General features: G+C 54.2%; 1 protein-coding gene across 1 annotated transcript in view; it reads left to right on the forward strand.

Annotated features, from left to right (window-relative positions):
• The window catches only part of SIPA1L3 (signal induced proliferation associated 1 like 3), a 190142-nt gene that overhangs the window by 171699 nt on the left and 3706 nt on the right, over positions 1-14737 (forward strand). Inside the window, exons 16-19 of the mRNA XM_023742305.1 lie at positions 4351-4516; positions 5382-5625; positions 8622-8765; positions 14261-14396. Coding sequence (XP_023598073.1) covers positions 4351-4516; positions 5382-5625; positions 8622-8765; positions 14261-14396 — 690 coding nt within the window. The remainder of the gene's footprint in view (positions 1-4350; positions 4517-5381; positions 5626-8621; positions 8766-14260; positions 14397-14737) is intronic.

Consider the following 14737-nt stretch of genomic DNA (forward strand, 5'->3'; position numbering starts at 1 on the left):
AAGCCCTTGGGTGAACACGCGTGTTGAATTTCCAGGAGGTCTCAGTCTCCTGATAAGCCCTTGGGTGAACACGCGTGTTGAATTTCCAGGAGGTCTCAGTCCCCTGATAAGCCCTCGGGTGAACACGCGTGTTGAATTTCCAGGAGGTCTCAGTCCCCTGACAAGCCCTCGGGCGCGCACGCGTGTTGAATTCCCAGGTCTCGGTTACTGTTTTGTCTCTGCTGCTTGAGCAGCTGTTGTGTTCGATGATCTGTCATTAAAAAAAGTGGGTCCCATAGTCTTGCCCCTACATTTTCTTTCAAGACTTTTATGGGTTTAGATTTAACATTTAGGTCCTTGATCCATTTTGAATTAGTTGTCATGTATGGTGTGAGGTATGTTTTCTGCTTCATTTTTCTGCATGAGGAAATCCAGTTTTCTCAGTACCTCTTGTTGAAGAGACTGTTCTTTCCCCATTGAATTGACTTAGCACTCTTGTCGAAAATCAGTTGAATATATACGTATATAAAAAGTCCATTGCCGTTGAGTCAATTCCAACTTTAGTGACCTTATAGGAGAGAGTAGAACTGCCCTAGAAGGTTTTCAAGGCTGTAAATGTTACAGAAGCAGACTGCCACGTCTTTCTCCCGTGAGCGGCTGGTGGATTTGAACTGCTGACCCTTCGGTTAGCAGCCGAGCACTTAACCAGTGTGCCACCAGGCCGTGGCTGGCAGTTTCTCATCCTTCCAGCTCAGCTGGAGAGGGCACTATAGGCAAAGGGAACAGCCAGTGCAAAGGCCCTGAGGCAGGCTATACCCAGCGTGTTTAATGAACATCAGAGAGGCGCCTGTAGCTGGAGCAGAGGAACAGTGAGGAGATGGGGGCAGAGAAGAAACAGGGAAGACTGTGTTGTGTAGTGCCTCATGGGATTTGGCAAGGAACATTTTTAGAACTTGAACCCCTATATATTCCACCCTTGGAGACGAGTTTGGTAAACTCCCACATACCAAGCTAAGTTGTGTTTTATAAAATGGTCTTATAAAAATGGTTTCACACTACACATACCATTTCTTTGTTCGCGTGATGTAGCTGGGAGAACCTCTTTCTGCGTCCTGGGGACTGACCCCAACTCTTTGTTAGCGGCTGCCCGCTATCACCCTGTTGTACCACTGTGTGCCCCGGTCCTCCCTGCTGGCAGCTGCTGGCGGGCGGCTCCTGCTTGGCTCCACAGACGGTGCCCTGGGAGGCGGCCCTGTACACTCAGGCCTTTTCCGAAGGACACACTTCTAGAAGTAGAACTGCTAGGGCGGCGAGAACGCACATTTTAAAGTTTTTAGCAGATCCTCTTACAGCCCTCCAGGAGATGAGCCTTGGGAACAGTGCACCTTTCTCGCCGGGAGACAAGCTGAAGGCGGAACTCTGAAGGCCTGGCCTGTTCCCTCGCCAGTGGGGATGGCACAGGGGCCCCTCCCGCACGGCATCCCTACACAGGGCATCCTGGGAAATACCCAGTCAAAAGGGGAAGGTTGGGGGTGTTGTGAGTCCCCTTCCGGAATCTCTGGACAAACATTATTGGGTTCTTTCTGTCCCTTTCAGCTCCTGTGGAAGGAACCTTTACTATTTGGTGTGTGTGCCCGGCTGCCTCTTAGTCTGTGTTTCTATTCCTGTCTTTTGGATCCAAAGCTTTTAAGTTGCCCAGAGATCTCGCTGCCCTGATATCAGCAGAGCCAGAATTACCCTAGACTTGGAATTCTAATTTGGGGAAGAATACGACCTCACAAGAAGACACTTGCCACCTTCTCTTCCTTTGTTAAAATCCTCAGGCTGGCAGCCGACGGGGGCGGGGAGAGAGAGACTCAAAGACTATCCATTTCTTGAGTTACAAAATGATTAAGTCCAGTTGTCAGCTTTTTTTTTTTTTTTAATTATTTTTTATTGTTATTGTTACAGTATATGATTATGGTAAAAATAAATCCAGACAGTTCAGAAGGGTATCAGATGAAAAACGAAAGTCCCATTTTCTCACTTCCTCCCAAGAATCCTTTTTCCCAGAGGTAATCATTATTCATGACTTCATCCAGGAATGTTTTCTGCCTGCAGAAGCATGGTTTCTCACCAAATGTGACCATGTCATAGGGGCCATACTTCTTTCTTGCTGTCTCTGTGATGCAGACAGAGCAGTCAGGTGCCATGGAAACAGCTGTGGGCTGCAGCCTGGTGGCTGTGTTCTGAATCCTTCCTCCTCCATCCACAAGCTGGGTGACTTTGGACAAGTAGTTTAAGTCTTTAATGTGCCTTAATTTGCCTCGTATGTGAAATGGGTTACTAGTAATACTAAAACTCATATGGCTGTGATGAGTACTAAATGAGCCCAAAAGGGTGATCCAGGCCTTGCTCTTGTGTGGTTTTATGGTCTAGACACAAACAAATGCACAAGGAAGACCATTTCAGGTGCAAGAGCTTTTATGGAAAAAAAAACAGTTGCCATCAAGTTGACTCCAAGAACAGAGAACTGTGCTCATGGTATTTTCAGTGGCCGCTTTTTTAGAAGTAGATTGCCAGGTCTTTCTTCTGAGGTGCCTCTGGGTGGACTCAAACTTCCAACTTTTCGGTTAGCAGCCTAGCACCTTAACCATTTGCACCACCCAGAGACTCCGGCTGTTGTGAAAGGGAATGAAGAGGGTAAGGTGATAAGAGAGTGATTGGTTTCAAGGCAGGGCCAGGACAGAACTGATTTCAGGCTGGTGTTTTATAATTTCTTTACCTCTCTGTGCCTCAGTTTTCCCATCTGTAAGGTGGGGACAGTAATAATAGTGCCTTCCTCGGTGGTGGGGGCATGGGGGTTGCCTGCAGTTTTCATTAATGGCATCTGGTATGCGTAGGGCCATGCTCCTGTGAGCTGCCACTTTCCCTCCCTGTGGGGGTGGTGGGGCCTCAAGTCAGGGGCTCAGTTTTCTCCAGGGAAGTAAGACTTGAGCCCAAAGGCAGGGCCAGAACTGGAAGGCAAGGGGAGGCAGCCTGGCCCTGGGGGTCCCTGAGCGGAGGCCACAGAGACCCAGGGGAGCGGCCTCAGCACCGCAGGGTGATGGCCCGTAGAGCCTGCGTAGGTGGTAAGGGGAGGTGTGTGTGCAGCTCAGGGGCTCGGCCAGCCTCGGAGAGACCGTCATAAAGGGGCCCGGTTTCCCAGACGTCCGCACACCGTCAGGTGCCGACCGGATCCCCACAGCAACGCCGTGTGCTTGGCAGGTGTTACCAGCGAGTGCACTGAGGATCGGGGGGTGTGAGACTTTCCCCGGGTCCCCCAGCAGAGGCAGCAGAGCCAGGACTTAGACCCAGGCCTGTGTGTCCCAGACTCCCGCTTTTCACCCCAGGCTATACACCCACAGCCGTTAGGCCACAGAGAGCTCTGGAAGGCATTGGGGTCGGGGTGGTGTCCCTGGGCTATGGGAATGCCGAGGAAGAGGGTCGTGGTCAGGCCGGTTTCCGGAGCGGGAGGCCCAGCCTTCCCTCCCTTGTGTCTCTGGATCCTCACAGCCACCCCATGATGCGAGAGCTCTGTTACCCCGGGCCAGCACTTGCCACTCTGCATGACTGGCACTCAGGAGATCCCATCCGTCTTCTGTGGCCAGAAGCCCACTGGTCCAGGCCGCCCTCACCTGGCCTGAACAACTGCAGGGGCTTCCTCACGGTCTCTGTGGGTCTCCCTGCTTCCACCCTTGCTTCCCCAGCCCCCAGGCATCGATTTTCTGCCCAGCAATCAGAGTGGCCCTTCTAAAATACAAATCAGGGCCCAGTGCTCTCCAGCTCAGGGCCCTCAGAGGCTCCCTCACTCCAGACACGACCACACAGCCCACGAGTTTCCACGTAACCTGCCTGTGGCCCCCCAGGCCTCCGTGCCCACCACCCGCTCCTCACACTCACAGGCTTGTGCCCACCTCACGGCCTCCACGTGCTCTCTCTGCCTGGAGTGTTCCTCCCTCCTCCTCTTGCCTGGCTTTCTGCTCAGACGGCACCTCAGAGAAGCCGCCCCTGAGCCCTGCGGGTCTCTGTCCCTTCCCCGGCTTTATTTTTCTTCACAACACTTCTTTCTGCCTCGCATCATGCAGTCTGTCTTTCCGTTCACTCGGCCACTGCTCCTCCCTGCGAGAGTGTTCACTGCTGTCCGCAGGGCCTGGAACAGGCGTGGCACAGGGTAGGTTCCCAGTAGATACTGGTGGAATGAGTGAGTGGAAAGAATAAACAAAGCCCCTCGGCTGTCACGGCGTTCGCCAGGTGACGCATAGAAGGTGTGGTCGTTCACCCAGTGGCGGTGGACCTCCTTGGGTGAGGAGGCTCCCTATACCCCTCTGACCTCCGGCCCTCTCATTCCAGGCAGGTGGACACCAACACGAAGAACGTCTTTGGGCAGCCGCGGTTGAGGGCGTCTCTCCGAGACCTCCGCTCCCCGCGCAAGAACTACAAATCCACCATTGAGGATGACCTCAAGAAGCTCATCATCATGGACAGCCTGGGGCCAGAGCAGGAGAGGGACCCCGGAGTACGTAGCAGCCGCCCTACCCTCCACTCCCGGCAGACTCAGACGGGCCACGGGGCCCCCAGGAGGGCAGGGGAGGGGGGCAGGGCTCCCTGCAGTCACTGCAGCCTCTTCCTGGCCTTTTCCCCCAGCCTTCGGCACCCACCAGCCACGGCTGAGTGTCTGTGGAAACGCGGCCAGGAGTAAGGGTACCATGTTAGTCAGGGCCGGAATCGCGATTTAGCCTAGGCAAGAAAGTGAGGGCTTTATTACATAATAGGGTACCTCATGTGACTGGGAAGGGATCGTATTAGCCGGATCTGGGCCCCATATCCGCTCCTGGAGACCAGGGGTGCGTGGAAGCAGCCCCACCGGCCAGAACCCTGTGGACATTAAGTGGAGGACAGGCCCCCAGGGGAAATGCGGGCTCTCGTTGCCCAAGGAAGGCGAGGTGAAAGCGGTAGCCGTCCGTGTTCCTGCCCCACTGCCCACCGCTCTGCATCTCTCATCCCACTTGCCCCTGGCTGGCCCCACTTAGGCATGCTGTCTGTGGGGATAGAGGTGTCCCAGTGTCTCAGGGATCCGTCCCACCAGCACTTCGTCCCCACTGGTGCCCCCCAGAGTCCCAGCTCTGGATCTCACTGACCCAGCTCAGGCCACACTCTCCCCTAACAGTCTCTCAGGACAGGCCTCAGTCTCTCCCCTGGACCTGGAGGTCGGCTGAGGTCAGGGATCCCCCAGGGGATTGTTGGGGTGCTTTGACCATACAAGGGGCAGAAGTGGCTGCAGAGTGGCTAGCAACCACAGCCGCCCCGACAGGAAGAACCCCTGAGGACGGCGAGCGTGGGCGGGCTGTGACCGTGCCCCGCCTCGCTCTGTCCCGGTACAGTCCCCACAGAAGAGTCTGCAGCGGACGCTGTCAGACGAGAGCCTGTGCAGCGGGCGCCGGGAGCCCAGCTTTGCCAGCCCCGCCGGCCTGGAGCCCGGCCTGCCCAGCGACGTGCTCTTCACCAGCACCTGCGCCTTCCCCTCCAGCACGCTGCCTGCCCGCCGCCAGCACCAGCACCCCCACCCGCCCGACGGCGGCCCCAGCAGCAGCACTGCCGCCAGCAACGGCTTCCCGGAGAAGGAATGTGAGCTCGGGCACCCGGGAGCTGGGGCGGGAGGTGCCCAGGACCGGGAAGTGTGGTCGCCTGGGCATGGGGGCCGCCGGACAGCCTCAGAGGCTGGAAACCAAAAGGTGGTTGGTACGTTTGGGCCAAGCTCACTGGGCAGCAGAGCGCACCCTGAGCAGATGTGAGGCATGTGGTCCTCAGGTACACGCTGGGCATAGATGGACACACCAACGCGTTGGTTAGGGCGCAGCCTGACCTTGTGAGTGTCCCGTGTGACAGACAGCACACGCACATCTTCCTTTCCCAAATCCAGATGGATCTGGAATTCTGACACATGTCTACCCCAAGGGCTCCCGCTGAGCGATCATGCCCCTGTGTTATCCAGACAGGGCCTCTTGTGCACCACAGGGGATGGGATGGAGGAGACTCAGGCATTTTTGAGGGGTCCATCTCCTCCCCTTAAAATTCCTCCATGGCTCCTGCTGCCCTGTGTCTGCCTCCACACTCCTTCCCCTGGTGTTTTGGGGTCTCCTGCTGCTGGACTCCCCCTCAGCCCTCCCCTCGTGATACCCTGCAGCTCCCTCAGTAAGCCAGGCTCGTCCTCCCTGGGCGCTCTGTCTCCTTTGCCCACTGCTGAGTAACTCTCCCTTCTCCTTCAGGCCTGGGCTCAGTTCCTGCTCTTCCCCAGAGGTCGCCCTCAACCCCTAGGCTGGGTCATATCCCGTCTTTCAATTCCAGAGCAACCTAGCCCTCCCAGGTGGTCGATCCACAAATGCTTCCTGAGTACCTGCTGTGTTCCAGGCTCTGCTCTAGGCCCTGGGGAAACGGCCGTGAGCAAGAGAGAGAACTACTGGTGCTTGCAAAGCTTTGCTGCGTGTCTCTTTCCCTTGGACAGAAGGCTGGGACCCTGCCTCTCACCTTTACTGCTCTATCTGTGCCCACGGCGGGGCCTGGCACACAGTAGGCATTTGGCGCACAGTGAGTAAGAGGGTGAGAGAGATGATGAGGCAGAGAGGTCGGTGTGCAGGGAGATGCTCTGCCTCATCCTTCCAGTCTCGACTCAGACATCCCTCCTTCGGGGAGCCCTCCCTCTGGGCCCCCACAGCCCCCGGGGATTCCCCCATGCCGTCCCTGATCACTGCCTCATGTCTCCCCCGTCACAGCCCTGTTCACCCTGGCCTGTCACTATTTGGGCATGGGTCTGTCTCCTGCTCGACTGGGGGCTCCATAAGGGCAGGTCTTGGGGTTGTCTTGACCTCTGCCGTGACCCCACTCAGGGCCCTCTGTCTCCCAGAGCACGCACACACACACACACGCACGCACACACACACACACCCGCCCCTCTTTGCCCGTCTGACTCCCCACCCTCCTGAGCCAGGGAGAGTCCCACTTGGCCCCAGCATGGCCAGGACCCCCAGCCTCTTCACCTCACCCAGCCTGCTCGAGAGCCCTCCACGTCCAGGCTGAAGGGCCTGGGGCCTCCACTGATGAAGGGCCCTCCATGCCGAGGAGCCTCTCACAGAGGTGCCCGCTGATTCCGTGTTGGCAGCGGCAGCTGCTCCCAGAGCCCCCACCCCCACTGAACAGGGAGACGCAGAGCACGGAGCGAAGGGAAGGGCCCGGCATCCTCCTGCCCTCGCTCATTCATTCGCTCAGCACGTACCCACTGAGCACCGCGCAGGCCCGTTCACAGGTCCCGAGAGCAGGACAGCCTAAGCTTGTGTCTGTCCCAGACCCTCCCTCACAGAGAGGTGACCCTGGGCAGCAGTTTCTTAGACTGTAAAATGGGGGCAAAAATAGCACCTGCCTCCTTGGGTTAGTGCGAGAAACAAGTTAATGTATAGAAAATGCTGAGCACAGTGCCTGTTACCTAGGAAGTCCTCAAACAATTCTAGCTATTATTATTTTTACCCGATTATTCCGTATTTTTAATTGTGGGGTGTGTGTGTGTATAAACCCATTGCCACTGAATCGATTCCAACTCATAGCGACCCTATAGGACAGAGTAGAACTGCCCCATAGGGTTTCCAAGGAGCACCTGGTGGGTTTGAACTGCCGACCTGTTGGTGAGCAGCCGAGCTCTTAACCACTGCGCCACCAGGGCTGCATATAGCCGTATACATGTCTATGCGTGTGTGTGTGTGTGCGTGCAATCAAACGTTGGCCGTTTCGGCTTTCTTCACGTGTACAGTTCAGTGGCATTGAGTATGTGCATCATGTCGTCCGGCCGTCCCCCTGCGTGTTCCCGTATTTTCCCCTCACCCTTACCAGGAGCTCCGTGGCCCCTGAGCATTGAGCTGTTGTTTCTCCTGTTGTTAGTATTCTCTCTGTCATCCGGAGTGAGCGTTTTCCCCACCGTGAGTCAGGTGGCACCTGTGGCCTAGAGAGGAGGAGTTGAACTGTGTTAGCAGTGACCTCAGTGTGGGCTTGGGCTCAGAGCAGGGGCAGCAGCGTCCGACCACCGCGTTCCGATCCTCGCACCACTGCAGGTGTGAACTCCGGAGGGCAGCTTCTCTCGCTAAGGCTCAGTTCTCCTCCTCCACAACATGGGGATCATAACAGTGCCCCCTTCCTGGCTGTCCAGAGGTGTGAGGTGCAGGCCTTGGAACTGGTTCGTTCTGGTTCAAACCCCTGCTGAGAATTTGCATTTCCATCCCAGATATACTGAATCCAAACTCTACATTTCAACAAGATCCCCAGGTGATTCTTATGTATAATAAATTTTGAGAACCGCTGTTCTGGTGGTTCTCAGTATTGATCCCTAACCAGAAGCATTAGCATCACCCAGGAACTTGTTAGAAATGCAAAGTTCCCCTCCTCCCCTCCAGAGCTTTGTTCAAACATCCTGTTCTTGGGAGGCCTTCCCTAGCACCCTGTTAAAATTGTGCACACACAAACATCTGACACCCCACCCCCTTAGCCTGCCGTGTGTTCCCCTGGCACTAACCGTCTTCTGACAAACAATATAATTTGTTCATTCTCAACCTTCTTCCTGTCTCCCATCTCTCACCCAGCCACCATCTCAGCCTCAGAGCTGTCCCTGGCCAAAGGGCGGGACCGGCCCCTGCGGCGCCTCGACCCCGGGATGATGCCGCTGCCCGACACGGCTGCTGGCCTCGAGTGGTCCAGCCTGGTCAATGCAGCCAAGGCATACGAAGGTAGGCACCTTCCACCCGCCAGATCCCCACCCCTTCTCGCTTCTAGAAGAATCTAGGGAGGCCCTTGTGGCTTTGAAAGGAGACACACTCGGGTTCCAGAACTGGCGGAGCAGGGTTTGAGTCACTTGGTCCCTGTGCAGCCCTGATCCCCAGTTACCTCATCTACAGGACAGGGACAGTGACTGTGCCCAGTGCATGGGGCTGCAGCAAGAGTGAGGAGAAGCATCATGTGTAAACCCTGTCGGGCACAGAACAAGCCCTCCACACTTGGTACCTGGTGCTCTTATGACAGTATAAAATCGCGTTTATTCAGATTTTCTTTGGCTGCATGCAGCAGAAAGCCCAAATTAACAATCCCTTAAACACACAAGGCTTTGTGCAGATGAAAAGTGTTGGGGTGGGCCGTCGGGGGCTGGTGCGGCAGCCCAGGTTCAGCCAGGTCCAGGCTCCTTCCAGCTCTCTGCTCGGCCATGTCCTGGGGCTCATCCCACCCCCCAGGACGGCCATCTGTCAGCTCCAGCCAGCAGGAGAGGGGAGGCCACATCCCAAAGCCTCATACCCCTGCTCCACCCTCCCCTTGGCCAGAGCCTCACCAGGTGGCCAAACGTAGCTGCACTTACTTCCCATTGGCCAGAGCCTCACCACGTGGCCACACCTAGCTGCAGAGGAGGCTGGGAAATGAGGCCATGTGCCCCACCAAGATTTGGGGGTCTGTTATTCAGAGAAACGGATCAGGAAGATAGCAGTCTGCCATTTGACTCACCATATAACATGGGCAGGTGGCTTTACCTTTCTAAGCCTGTGTCTCATCTGTAAAATGGTACTCAACAACGATCCCTGACAGATACGAGCATATTCTTGTGGCTTCTGTTTCCAGCCACAGCTTGGCTGTTCCTCCTCCAGGAAGCCCTCCCTGATATTCCTCCGTCTGGGTCAGGCACCTGCTCTGGGCTCCCACATCACTGACCCCTCTGCCTGTGCCTCCTCCGTCCTGGCCCTGTCACCTAGCCCTGTCGCTGTCCACTGATGTCTTCTCAAGGACCAGGAGGGCAGGACCCTGGGCTGTCTCAGTTACGACTGGGTGCCCTGCACAGGGCCTGACAGAGCAGGCAGCACTAAACCAGCCCACGTGGCACACATCCTTCATATCTCCAAGTTTTAGCCAGTCTGCATCTGGCAGGTGGCCTGGAAGGAAGCTTCTTCCCTCATTTGCTTCCATTCTGAACCCTGTCCTGCAGCCACCCCAGCCACAGAAGGAAGGCGGTCAGGCCTCTTGAGGGCACAGGATGGGGGGCAAAGTGGTCCGAGAAGGCCAGGCTCAGCCTCTGATCTGCTGCATAGCCACACACACTGGAACCATTTGGAGCGTGGGTCAGGCAGTGGCTCAACAGTGCGGATAAAGTTGACCCTGCAGAAGCCTTAGGAGCTCAGCATGGAAGAGCGTTGCTTAGCAGCACTTCCTGGAGGCGGTGACTCTCCAGCCACGATCCACTTAGAGCTGACATTACTGAGCATCTTCTCCGGGCCAGCACTTAGCACTCCATCAGCGTCAGCCCTACTGATCCCTACTCTAGGCAAGTACCATGACTCCCTACCAGCTAAGGAGACAGGCCCCGTGCAGAGTCGCCTGACCAGCAGCACACAGGGCTGGCATGCAAACCTGGGCCTGAACAGCCCTCCAGAGAACTGGGCACAGGAAACAGGTGACGGAAAAAGGGACTCAGATGGCTTGCACGCTTTTGAACATATTGCTTCACCTCTTGGAACTACAAGGGTGGAGTCTGATCACACTGAGGGTGGCCAGGGGAAAGAGGCCCCCCAGACATTGCAAGTGGCAGTGTAAGTTGGCTGCTAGTCCCAGTGGGAGTCAGTCGTGCAATATTTGGCACCAAATTTAAAAAGTACACACCCTTGGCGACTCTGTGCACTGAGCCTGTTTCCTCATCTGTTGGTGGGAATCATGATATGTGGTGGATTCGAACTGCCAACCTTTTGCTTAGCAAACAAGCTTTTAACCACTGCACCACCAGGGCTCCACATCATAGTAGTTTTGTTAGAAAAATAAAGCCATAATCTGCCAGAGATATGCAGTGAAGTATTTACATTTGTGTGAAAATATCCCAGACTTGAGGAGGGGTGGGGCTGGTAAAAAGTTATGGGGAGCACATCTTGTGATACCAGGAAGTAAGGAAGTGCTCAGAAAAAAGATGGGACAGGAGTGCTCCCAATGGCCAAAGCTGGAACAATTTGAGCAACAAAATAAAATAGTGGTAGTATTAGAGTATAACCTGAAGAGTCAGATAAACCCCCGAGGCCATACCGATGTAAGTAAATATCTAAATAAATAAGATGTGGAGATGCAACAACTCTTCCTTATGAAGAATCCCAGTTAATAAATCCAGAAGGAATGAGGGAAACAGAAACCCATCCCTAGAACAACACAGTATTAATTGTTGCAGGCAGGATCCTCTGGTGAATGCAAACATTGTAGGGAAGCTCTAAGCAGAAACAGGAACATAGCCTCCAACTATCTGCCCCCAAATACTTATTAATGATTGTAATGATCCACAGATTCTTAGCTCCTTGTCCCTCCAGGAGGTAGAGTTTAATTTCCCTCTCACAGTGGTTAAGAGCTCGGCTGCTAACCAAAAGATCGGCAGCTGGAATCCACCAGCCGCTCCTTGGAAACCCTACAGGGCAGTTGTACTCTGTCCTTTAGGGGCGCTCTGAGTCGGAATCAGCTGGTCAGCAATGGGTTTGGTTTTTTTGGTTTGAGGGCAGGCTGGCCTTAGTGACTGACTTCTAACAGATGGAGCACTGAAAGGGAAAATAGTAACTTGACAGTGGAGAAAGCCAGCTGACACCGCCTTATCCAATGATCAAGGCTCGCGTTCCCGGGGTAAGACACGTGCTCTGAGCGGATCCACGGCCTCACCGGCTCTCTTCCCCCAAACCCATGAAAACATCAGGCAAATCCAGATGAGAGCTGTTCTGCAGAATACCTTTTTTGGTATTTGGTGGCAGAATTGGGATGAGGTTTTGTTGGTTTTGTTTATTCGATGGTTTATTTTGACGTACGCTTCCAAAGTGCTAAGGTCATGAAGTACAAGGAGAAACTGAGAAGCTGTCACAGCTCAGAAGAGCCTACAGGGACATGACAGCTAACACACTTGGGGTCTTAGATGAGATCCTGCGACAGAGGAGGGACATGAGTGGGAACACTGGAAAATCCCTGTAATGTCTATGAACAACGAACAAACAAACCCATTGCCGTCAAGTCGATTCCGACTCATAGCGACCCTACAGGACAGAGTAGAACTGCCCCATAGGGTTTCCAGGGAGCAGCTGGTGGATTCGAACTGCCGACGTTTTGGTTAGCAGCCAAGCTCTTAACCACTGCGCCGCCAGGGCTCCATAATGTCTGTAGTTTATAGTTTTGTGCCCGTGTTAGAGTCTCAGCTTTGACTGTTGCGCCATGGTTCTGTAAGATGTTAACATTGGCGGAAGCTAGGTGAGGAGGATATGGGAATTCTCTAATGATCCTTGCAACTCTTCTATAAATCTAAAATTATTTCAAAGTAAAATGTTTAAAAAAAGTAAGGGGGTGAGAGGGAGGATTACAAAGGGTCACAAGGAGGCCTTTGGGGATGGTAGATGTGTTTACTTTCTTGATCTGTGGTGGTGGTCGCACGGGTTTGTACACATGTCAGGACTTACCAAGTTGTACCCTTTGATGAGTCTGCTGGGTGCCAGTTATACCTCAGTGAGCCGTTTCTAAAAAGTGAAAGGGGATTGAGGGAGAGAATAACAACAGAAATAAAAGGGCAGGGAGGGTGCAGGGGAGAAAACCAGAGCGCCGCATATTGATAATTAGGGAAGCTGGTGACAGGTGGGTTCATGAGGATGCATAACACTCTTTTCTCTACTTTTGAATATGTTTCACATTGTTCAAATTAAAACATTTTAAACATTTTTAGAGAATAAATATTAAATCCAAAATAAAATTTAAAAACTATAAAGACTGTTCTTCAGAGAATTGGGGAATTTGAAGATGACCGTGTATTCAGTGATTAAAAAAAAAAACACCCTATTGCCATGGAGTCAATTCCAACGCATAGCGACCCTATAGGACAGAATAGAACCACCCCACGGGGTTTCCAAGGAGCGGCTAGTGGATACGAACTGCCGTCATTTTGGTTAGCGGGCAAACGCTTCACCACCGCGCCACCAGGGCCCTTCTTGAATATGATAATGGTATTGCGATTACATAGGAGAGTGTCCTTAGTTTTTGGAGTTGTGCAGTGAGGTATGTTGAGGTAAAGAGGTAAGTTTACTTTCAGATGACTTGGGGAAAATACAGAGAGAGGATGCGTATGTGGCGAAATGTTAACAATTGGCGGATCTGGGGGAAGGGTGTTGAGTTTTTACTGTGCTGCCATTTAAGCAGGAAAACGTAAAACGTCGCCCAGGGGCCCACCTGCGCTGTGTGGCCCCGCCAGTAAGGGCGCCCTGTCCCTCCCGGGTTACCGCCCCCTGGGCCTCCCCACAGGGCTCATTCGAGCCTCGTTTCAGTGGCCGCCACCTATTCCAATGCCTGGGTGCCCCGTGGCCTACGGAACCAGCCGTGATTGAGGGCGTGAAGCTGTCACCAGCTCTTTGCCAGAACCTGACGGTCACGTTTAAAACACACAGCATCGGGCCCCACCCCCAGAGCCAGTGGCAGGGCTGTGGTGGGACCTAGGAATCCCCACCGTAACAGCAACCTCGGTGATTTTTTGCTTCTCTTCAATATGTATGATATTCTTTCTCCCTTTCTTCTTTTTTTTTTTTTTTCTTTTTCTGAAAATGTATGAACATACTCAAAAATAAACGGCCTAATGAATCCCCATGTACCTGTCACCCCGCTTCAGCTCCATCTGCTTTGGGCCTTTTGCTGTTGCTCCTACTGTTTACAGTAAAACCTGTGTAAGGCAGAAACCTGTCAGAGAAGGAAAACTCAAAGTACTTCCCCCCTGATAGACAGCGATAGGAAAGTGGCAAGACTGCACCCTGTCAGAGGTGGACAGCTTGCGAGACCCGGAAACACAAGGCAGGCCCATCAAGTTCCAGCTCTTACAGGTTTCACTGTCTTTGACACGAAACCAGCTCGCTGACGCGGGGCTGTGCCACGGTCTGCATCTGGCTGGTGGCTTCCTCCCCCGGTGGCGTGGCGTGTGTCTTTCTCCCTCCCTTGTGTTTTGTGGAAACGGGTCACGGGATCCAGAGGCTTGATCAGAAGCAGGCTGGGTTTTCATGGTTGTTTGGTTTGTTTGGCAAGAACCCGTCCTAAGTGTCGGTGTGACCTGACAGATGTGTGATTGAAAGTGTCGTGGGGACTTGGGTGGACGGCTCGGGGGAGACGTGTGGTCCGTCCGTTGTGGGGGTGGCTGGGAGGACCTGGTGCCCTGACCTCTGCACCCACGAGGACTCAGTCCTGTCCTCTCTCTCCCCGGCAGTGCAAAGAGCCGTCTCTCTCTTCTCTCTAAATGACCCAGCCCTGAGCCCGGACATTCCTTCTGCACACAGCCCTGTCCACAGCCACCTGAGCCTGGAGAGGGGGCCCCCGACCCCCAGGACCACCCCTACCATGAGGTGAGGTTCCCGTGGGATCACCCAGGGGCCTGTAATCCTTGCACTGGGGACCCAGCAGTGACCAAGACAGACTCGGCCCCCAGCCTCCCAGAGTTCCGTGCCCAGTGGGGACAACACTCTAATCAGTACTCACACAGTTACTTCCCTTCACACTTAAAAAACGCCAAGAAGTGCCCTTCAGTCTCCCATTCTCCCTTCACCTTCTTCTCCCTCCTCTCTGCCCCTCAGTCTCCCCTCTCTCTGCTCCTCGGTCTCCCCTCTCTCTCTGCCCCTCGGTCTCCCCTCTCTCTGCCCCTCTGTCTCCCCTCTCTGCCCCTCGGTCTCCCCTCTCTCTGCCCCTC

Source organism: Trichechus manatus, unplaced genomic scaffold (assembly GCF_000243295.1).
Source record: "Trichechus manatus latirostris isolate Lorelei unplaced genomic scaffold, TriManLat1.0 scaffold00207, whole genome shotgun sequence".
Taxonomy (NCBI): Eukaryota; Metazoa; Chordata; class Mammalia; order Sirenia; family Trichechidae; genus Trichechus; species Trichechus manatus.